The following is a 9,177-nucleotide window of genomic DNA, read 5'->3' as shown; positions in this document are numbered from 1 at the left end:
GGGGGGAGGAAGGGGAGGAACAGGATGAGGCCGAGAGGATAAATGGTTTGCCTTGCTGGGCCTGAGAGATGCGGCCCATAATCCGTAGCAGGCCAAACCAAGCCAGGCCAGGTCCCATAAGCCGTCGAAACGGCCCATAGAAGAGGGACCGGATCGATCGTCCATTGGGCTAAAAAAAGGCCGGCGACGCTAGAGGCTATGGCGTGCCGGGAGGCTCTCTCTCTCTTTGTCGCAGGCAGGAGGACCTTGAGCAGCTGGAAGATGAAGTTCAGCTTCAGCAGGTGCGTGTTGGTTGCTTCTGGTTGCCTCACCGTTATCAAGAAGATCAATTGGGCAGCCATGGAGGTCATTAACAGCCAATTAATTAACAACGAGAGGTGATTTAATTAACACGGTACACGGTGAAACTCGATGGATCGATCCATGCTTGCATGGACTCTTAATTTCTTCCCTGACACTTGACACACAGGAGCTAATTAAGTTAGTAGGAATAGGAATAGCAGTAGCTGGAGGAGTACGTTATAGGACGAGAAGGAGTTATAGGATTGAAGATCACCGAGCGCTAGCTAGCTAATTAGTACGCGTCGGCGCTGCTGCTGCAGGGGCCTCCGGCTCTGGCTCCGGCTCCGGCTCGGCGTTGAGGTCGAGGCCGCGGCGCGCCGTGCCGTTCCCGGCTACGGGCTGCGGCTGCGGCTGCGGCGCGAAGTCCTCCAAGGAGAAGTTGGAGGAGGCGTGGAGGCGGCGTGCAGCGGAGGCGCGGCGGAGGATGGCGTAGAACTCCTCCACCTCCGCGTCGCTCACCTCGGCGATGGCGGCGGCGGAGGGTTCTTCTGCCACGTCGCCACGCTTGCGCTTGGGCTCGGGCTCGGGCTTGGGCTTGGCGGTGCCCTTGGCTGTGGCTGTGGGCGCCGCTTCCATGCTTGCTAAGCTTATGCGTTCAGAGGTGACCCAAAAAAAAGCCAGTACGTCGACCCACCAGTACTCCACGTAAGTATATATTGATCCCCGGCCGGCCTCCATGAAATGTCTTTGCATTTAATTAGGTCAAGAGACTACTTAATTTGTCAACTTTGATCAGACTTATTTATACGAAAAACACACCAATATATGTTGAATAATTAGGTAATTTCGATGAATATTTAATCCATAAAGACATTGTGTAAAACATGTAGCACATTATATCATGCAAACTAGACAAATTAAATAGCAACGCGCAGCAATAAAACTCATCTAATTTCACGGCATGAATAATAGAACTACTAATCGGAATCAACAAGAAAGAGCAGATTACGTACGGTGCTGTGCTCTTTTCTTGTGTTTGTTTGTTGAGGTCGGTGACGAGTCCGGTGGCGTCGATGTTCACGCCGGCAGCAGTTGCAGCCTTGACTACCTCCTGAGCAGCGGCCAGTGCCTGGGCTTGCGCTTGTGCAGCAGCAGTTGCCTGGGCTTGGAGTTGGGCAGCCTGCTGCTGTGCTTGGAGTTGTGCAGCCTGCTGCTGCTGAGCTAAAACGGCAGCCTGAGCTGCGGGATCTCCGAGGTCATCGGCCATTGGTGATGAAGATGCCGACGAAACAGAGACGTGAAGAAGCGAGCAGTCGCGTGAGAACGCTCCCCAAAAACCTTATCGACCGTCTCCCGGGCAGGATCTCGAAGGTCGGGGTTCCGGAGGCCTGCTCTCCCGGCGATCTGTGCACGCAGTCGACGGGATGGAGTAGCAGTTGGCAGCGAACAACGAGATTGGATCGTGGGCGTGACGGCTAGGGTTGTTGAGTCGTCCGTCCGGAGGCCGGGGTAGTCTTATTATATAGGCACGTAGGTGGACTTCGGTTCGGTTTAGGAAACCAAAACTGACTCCGTAATTATCAGGATTTGTTACGCGTCCGCAACGGATTCTGACTGCCAAAAAGATAAGCACGACCCGACACGGCTCGAACTCGAACTTGATTCACGAAACGCGGCGCGCGCGCGTCGTGACGAGGAGGAGGAGCGCGCGTAGGAATTTCCCCTTCTCACCTGTTCAAGAGGTGAGAATCAACATACCTTATATATTGGTCCAACTCCCCTAAACTAGCAATGTGGGACTATTCCTACTTCCTCATCCCACTACATGAATGGTCATTTAAGATTTTGCAGGAATTAATTTCAGATTGGCCTTTGAACCTAACCCAAAATTTCAACGATATATGCGCAACGTACACCAAACTGGTATGTTTACTGCCGTTATCAAAATATACTTGTGTAATTCTCCGGCATGTTTTTTTTCCCCAACGCGCGCGGTCAAAATTAAAAAAGTTTGCTCGTGGCAGTATCAAAGATATATATACTCCTTTCATTCCTAAGTACAACAAGTGCTGTCTTTGCTTTAAGTCAAATCTCTTAAACCGTTGGCAACAAAGTTCCATCGCTGTGTTGATTTGCACGGGTACCTAAGAGAGCGAGGTACGTCCTGGACTGATGCCCTGATGGAGATACCGCCGTCACGTATTGTCGGAGTGAGAGATCATTGACATGACACGTTAGCTGAGGCCATTAAAAAGTACTCCCTTTGTTTCTATACATTTGGAGTTGTGCCGGCTACGTGACAATTTTGATTGAGTTTGTAGATAAAAACACCGACATATTTAATATTAACCAAATATAATATATATGAAAACATACTTAATACTAGTCGTAGCACTACTAGATTGGTGTTGCATATGTTGGTATTTTTTCTAAAGAGCCCATCAAAGTTGATGAAATTCGACTTAGAACAAACCCCGGATGGCCAAATGTACAGATATTTAGGTACATATGGAGTGTCTATACAAAGTAGCCTGAACAAACGACACGCGTGAGGCGAAGGTGAGCAGGAAAAGGGGGGAAGAAACGTGAGTGAGGCGGCATCGACATCATCATCGATTGGGGTTCTTTGGGGAAGAAAAGGAAGTAGTCCTATGCGACTCGGGTCGCACACTTCACACGGTGAACTGATGGGGAGTCGCTTGATCACTATGGATCCATGCGCAACTGCCGATTTAACCGTACGGTTAAATCAGTCCAAATGCTTGCCCCGTTGGTTCACGGTCCCTCGATCGGGCTCTTCAGGGAAGAAAAAAAAGGGAATGGTATGTTTCAGGCGCCTCAATGTCAAGCAAAATGTTGCAGATCTCAATTGATGCAATGGAGGCGTCAGATTAAGATTCGAGTGCTATTTTCACTCTCTTCTCACACGTTACCGTTGGATTAAGATCAAGATCCCCTAACTAAAAAACAGGCGACTCATCAACAGCAAAGCCTAAAAATAGAATCTATATAAATGACCTACTGGGTCGCACTCTCTACACGGTGAACCCGACTGGAGTCGCCTGATCACTTTGGATTGATGCGCAACTGCCGATTTACTTGTGTGGTCAAATCAGTCCAAATGCTTGCCCCGTTGGTTCACCTGTCCCTCTATCGGTCCGTCCAAGTTGCGTGCGAGAAGCTTGCACGTGACATTTTTCTTTTTCTTTTTTGTTCTTATGTACCAATATACTACTCTTTTTTTTTCTTTCCAAAGTGAAGACTTATAACTTTTGTTAATTGTCTAACTTTCTAAAATTTGAGCAATCGCATAACAAAAATTACCGAAATATGTACGGTGCCAAATGAATATATGTCATTAATTAGATCCATTGTGAAATATATATATATATATATATATATATATATATATTTTCATAGTATATTGTTTGACCGTCTATATGTTGATATCTTTTACCGTATAAAGTTGGTCGAAATTTAGAAAAGTTTGATGATCAATAAAATTTATACACCTTACATTTTAAAACAAAAGGGGTAAAAAGTTTGACAGTTACTAAAACATATACACCTTATATTTTGAAAAAGACGTGCTAGCTATATTAGTCGCCGGTTTCAATTACAGAAGACGGCAAATTAAAGCCGGCGGGGTAGGTTAGACGTAGCGTCAGTCGATTACAACACGTCAAGCTGGATGGCGAACGTAAAATCAAGCCGTGCGTACGTATTCGTGTTTGTTTCCCAAGTTGAGCATATCTTTACTATTCTTTAATTCACAGTTACGTTAGCCCTCGTACGTCAAATTCACACAAATTACAATCCCTGCCGCCGCCAACGTCCGCGCCTCTCTTCCCCGCCTCCGAAGAAAGAAAGAAAATATCGCACCCGTCAAATCGCCACCCACGCCTCCCTCCTCCTCAAAGCCAGCACCGCCGCCGCCTCGCCCGCGCACTTCCACCCAAAGCCCACCCCCACCCCCGCGGGCCCGAATCCCTTCGCTCCCAGCGCCGGTCACCGCCGCCGTCGACGGCCACCCGAGCCGCCTCCTGCCGTTGGTTCCGGTGGCCAACGGCCGCGAGGTGGATCTTCGTCGCCCGCTTCCTCTTCCTCCCCTTCCACAGTTCGGGCCAAGAGGCAAGAGGGCTAGGGTTGTGGCGATGGAGCCCCGTCCCACCAGCGCGATCGCGGCCTCCTCTGCGCTCCCCGCTGCCCGCTTCCTCCCCTGGGTCGAGCCCAAGCACAGGAAAGCCTGCTTCCTTCCCTAGGTCGAGCGGCCCGAGCACAGACATTGGAGTACAAGAGAAGAAGTAAAAGAAGAGAAAGGTGTATGTATACTTTCTGGATTTGTGTCATGTGTCAGATTAATTGCATGATTCATCGGTATACTTTGCCTTTAGCTAGCTGCTAGAATTCATGTCTTCTTTTGTTCCTCCATATCTTAAAGATCCACACTAAAATCATTAAGAAAATTTGTGAAGGTCAGTCTGGTACCATCTTATTAAGAAAAAAGCTTGACCGTGGAGGGTATATACATGAAGTGCAAGAAAATGAATGGGATTTTGAATTAATAAGTTGCGGCACCGTAGGAATGATGTTGTCCATGCTGATGGAAAATGCTCAATTGCAGCCTCTCAGCACTTTTCTCTGGGAACCAATGCTTGACAGTTAACTTCCAATTATTTTCTGTTCTCATAATCTCGCTGTGCAGGTAGCTGACAGTGAGATACTGTGATGCCCTCGGACCCTCAGAAAGGTACTCCTATAAGGCACCACCAAAACAATATTTACTATGGATCTAACATATCTAACAACATTATCTGATCTGATTATTTAATTTGTCAGCTCTTAGCAGTGTGAGCTGATTTCTTAATTTGTCAAAGTCGTGTTTACATATCTAACAACATTATGTTATCTGATTATTTTTCTGAACCAAATCCAGCAAGACTAAACTGTGAATTTTACCCAATGACAGTATTTCCTCATGAGAATAACTGTCTCGAGCTTACTAATTAAATGTATGCTTCTGTTTTTTTACTAATTTAATATTGAGGAATATTGGGGGAGGTGTGTTGGTGTCTGACACCTAATTGCAGAACATGTATATTGCAGAATTTGGTGTACAACCATGATATCTTGTTGGTTGATTTCTTGAGAGTTTAGGCGATCAAAATGGCAGTTTACCCTTTGCCTTTAATTTCTCATGGCAATAAAGGTGATATTTGTCTGGGTCAGCCTCAAATAGGTGATCTTTACAATTCTGAGAAGAGAATCCATACCCATGTTTTTTTTGTTAAATCATTCATGTAGTTGATCAGTTGATGTCTAAGTTGTTGAGAATCCATTGCCTGCTGCAAAGCTCAAAAGTATCCAAAACATGCTACCAGATTCCTTGCTATTAATTTGTTGCCAATATTAACCGTCTAATACCATGACGTATGAGCTTCTGGTTCAGTTTGCGAACATTCTATTATTGTTGTAGTTGATTTCTTTCAGCATATTGGATATCATCCTCGATGAGGCAGGATTATGATTCTACCACTAATGGCGTGGAGAACTCAATGTCTCGGAAATGAAAATATAATTTCTTCCATTGTTGACCATAGGAAAACACATGGTTATAACAGGTACACATGGAAGTCTTCCACTAACAATTGATTTGGATCCTTGATATATATGTAAAGAGGTCCTTTTCCATTCATTGTTCGAAACTAGATTTGGAGTTGCAGCATGCGAAAACACGGAGATATTGGGACTGCACAGGTACACATGGAAGTTTGCACATTGTGAACTGCTCAAGTCTCCTTGTATATACTGTGCTATAGACCAAGATACTCCAGGCCAGTTTTTTTTCCCTTGAAAATATGCCTCTTTTATTATTATGTATAAAGCCGCTATTGTTTTATCGCTAAAAAGGTTTATGAGCAAAATAGGAAAGGATCTTTTTTTTTGCGGGTAAATAGGGAAGGATCTTGATTTAGTTTCATTTGGTTCGTAACGTTATCTAAATCTTTTAATGCTCTGTTTTCTCGTGGTAAGATAGGTTCAAATAGAAGAAATGCTTTGGCAGGATCTTGGGCTTTTCCTGGAATTGCATGAGCTACTGAAAAAAAAAATAGGGTGACAAACGTGCAAAAAGGTGAGATAGTTTGCTATTATGATGTGCCTTTGATAGTTAATTACCGGTTAGGAACAATTGCTCCTGTTGGTTAGTTTATTCGTGAACACACTCTTAAAGATCATGTATGTGGTCCTCTTTTAGACATTTTGGATTAGCTGCGAGCAAGATATAACTGGAGCTTCAAACTGCCCTTGGATATAATTTTTCCTCTCTGTTACGAATCTTACGATGACTTTGTTACTCGTTATGCTCTGATATATTTATGTATCCAGTTATGTCAGTTGTGTGACGAATGGCGTCATGCAGTTCCAGTTTTTTGTGCCGAATGGCGTCTAGAATCCAAATCTTATTTCTTCCATTGTTGAGCACAGGAAAACACATGGCTATAGATTAAAAGAACTAATGTTTACATTGTCGTATCATTTCTGTTAGACCATCTCAGGAATGAAGAAGTGTTCTTTGATGAACCTATGTGAGCGATAGATTTGGTGGAAACAAAGTGCGTTTGAGAAAAATATTGATGCATCATTTATTAAGGAGATCTTTTGATGGTGCTCAAAGGATTCAGTTCTAAAAGTTGCTCATGGAAATATTTTTCTTTTTGTTATAATTTGTATGCTAAGCAATACATGACATATTGTATCACCCATGAGTTATATAGTTGATCTTTTCCGGTTATAGTATTTTGATGTTCTGTCTGCATGTGAACATAAAACCTAGATCATGGTCTCTCATCATGATTGCTTATGAAATGTAACTACTATTGGCTAATGCATTTAAACATTTATATTGTTCCGTAGCAATGCACGGGCCACGAGCTCTGCCCAAGCCATCGTCTTGCCCGAACTTCATTAGCCCGAGCTCCGCCCGATCCGTCATCACTTTGGAACTTAGTCAACCCAATATCACATGGCTCATGGTGACTTTGGTGGTGATCGAGATACGCGGTCTAAAATTACACACGAGTTTGTCAGTCCATAGCAACGCACGAGCACTCCACTAGTATATATATAGACACGGTACACTGTCTAGCTATATGTACCGTGTACGTGTCCGAGACGAGAAATGAAAACACGAAGGCGCACTTTAAATGAAAACACGAAGGCGCACGGACCCAAGCGGTATATGGCTAGCTATATGCCAATTGACCCGTTTGTTCCCAAATTTCCCTTGGCTCGCTGCATGCATGCCCTCTTGGGTATTTTTCAAAGACATAAGTAGATGGAAATGATTTTCTGGTCCGTATTTTCGGACGTGAACAGTAGATGATGGGAAGGGCGTAGATTAGCGAAAGCTGCCACCTACTCGCTCCGTTTCATAAAGATTGACATGGTTTCGAATTAGTTCTAGTTCAAATTCGTGCCAATCTTTGGCGTGAACACGCGCGTACTGCCCTAAGAATTTGATGCAATAGGATATATAAATTAAGCTTCCGTTGTTCCGCTAAAACAAAAGATTATCTTTGGCGTGCTCAAGAAATTAAGAACTACTCCACTACTATAAAAAAAAAGAAGCTATCCACTCCGATTCATATTAATTGTCTCAAATTTATCCAAATATGGATGTATGTATGTCTAAAAAACGTCGCGATACATGTAAGATTTCGACAACTAATATGGATAGGAGGGAGCAGCTAGGTTGATTGTTGTAAAGAAAAGCTAGGTTGGCGACGACGTACGGCATGTTTCGATCGAGCCGTGGTACGTTGCAACGGCCGGCGAACCGGCGAGGCTTACTATAGGTACATCGTCGTCGTCATGCATATATTAACATGCAGCCATTGACGATCGAGGTATATGTAATTAACGTACGGTACATTAAAAGAAGTCACAAATTAACGGTACAGTGATGCTCGATCCATGCATGCATGCATTCATTCATGCATGGACTCTTTCTTCATCACAAGCTAGTCGGAGTACATGACTAGTAGCTAGCTGGAGGTGGAGCCGTGGAGGAGCTGAAAGTACACATATATAGCGAATCAGCAGGGCTACCGGTGCTAGTTACGCTTGGGCGCTGCTGCGGGGGCCTCCGGCTCCGGCTCGGCGTTGAGGTCGATGCCGCGCGCCTGCGGTACCGGACCGCTCCCGGCGGCGACGCGGGCGGCAGCGGGCGGCCGCGCGAAGTCCTCCAAGGAGAAGCTGGGGCGCCACGGCGCCGTCATCGGCGGCGCGCGCGCGGCAGGGGCTGGTGGTGGTGGGGCAGCTGCTGGGGCGCGGTCGACGGCCTCGGAGTGCTGGAGCCGGCGTGCGTCGCGCACCCGGCCGAGGATGGCGTAGAACTGCTCCACCTCGGCGTCCGACGCCTCGGCGGTGGCGGCTTCTTCGTCGGCGCCGCGCTTGCGGTTGTTGGCGGCCATGCTTGATCGATTACCACCGGTCGAGCTTTATGCGCGCCTTCGGAGAGGTGCTAGCTCCGGCCGGCCGAATATATCGAGGAGGCCGGACTCGCACACCCGGGTGCCGGACCTAGATTTTCAATATTGCGTGGGCAGCTAAACACTAGCTTCCTTCCTCCGTCCAACAAAAAATACGTCTCAACTTTGACTAAATTTGAATGCATCTATACACTAAGAGTCATGTCTAGATACATCCAAATTTTGACAAACTTGAAACGTTCTTTGTTGAAAGGAGGGAGTATTGGATTATTTGATTTTGCTATTTTTTGGTTTTTATTTTACCAATAAAAGAATTTTCAATAATGATTATTGGGTGGAGCTAGCGGGCCAGACCCAATGGATCACCTGGCGGGCTAGGTCCGTCCCTTATGCCACGGGCCGA

General features: G+C 45.7%; 2 protein-coding genes and 1 long non-coding RNA gene across 3 annotated transcripts; 1 reads left to right on the top strand and 2 right to left on the bottom strand.

Annotated features, from left to right (window-relative positions):
• Window positions 1–570: 570 nt before the first annotated feature.
• Window positions 571–918, bottom strand: LOC112269900 (protein NEGATIVE REGULATOR OF RESISTANCE-like). Its single transcript, XM_024457380.1, has one exon. The coding sequence runs from the start codon at window positions 916–918 to the stop codon at window positions 571–573; it is 348 nt and encodes a 115-aa protein (XP_024313148.1).
• A 3,194-nt stretch (window positions 919–4,112) lies between these two features.
• Window positions 4,113–7,080, top strand: LOC106865725. The gene is made up of 2 exons (XR_001405034.2): window positions 4,113–5,903; window positions 5,992–7,080. It is a non-coding gene; the product is annotated as an uncharacterized LOC106865725 (long non-coding RNA).
• Window positions 7,081–8,192: 1,112 nt separating this feature from the next.
• On the bottom strand, window positions 8,193–8,877 carry LOC106865723 (protein NEGATIVE REGULATOR OF RESISTANCE). Its single transcript, XM_014896372.2, has one exon. It carries the CDS (start codon window positions 8,754–8,756, stop codon window positions 8,397–8,399), a length of 360 nt encoding a protein of 119 aa, XP_014751858.1. The 5' UTR covers window positions 8,757–8,877; the 3' UTR covers window positions 8,193–8,396.
• Window positions 8,878–9,177: the final 300 nt, after the last annotated feature.

Source organism: Brachypodium distachyon, chromosome 1, assembly GCF_000005505.3.
Source record: "Brachypodium distachyon strain Bd21 chromosome 1, Brachypodium_distachyon_v3.0, whole genome shotgun sequence".
Lineage (NCBI taxonomy): Eukaryota > Viridiplantae > Streptophyta > Magnoliopsida > Poales > Poaceae > Brachypodium > Brachypodium distachyon.
Note: the sequence above shows the minus strand (reverse complement) of the source record. Positions and strands in the feature narration are given on the sequence as shown.

Coding starts and splice junctions, on each gene's coding strand:
- LOC112269900 (XM_024457380.1), bottom strand. CDS start 918: ATGGAAGCGGCGCCCACAGCCACAGCCAAGGGCACCGCCAAGCCCAAG.
- LOC106865723 (XM_014896372.2), bottom strand. CDS start 8,756: ATGGCCGCCAACAACCGCAAGCGCGGCGCCGACGAAGAAGCCGCCACC.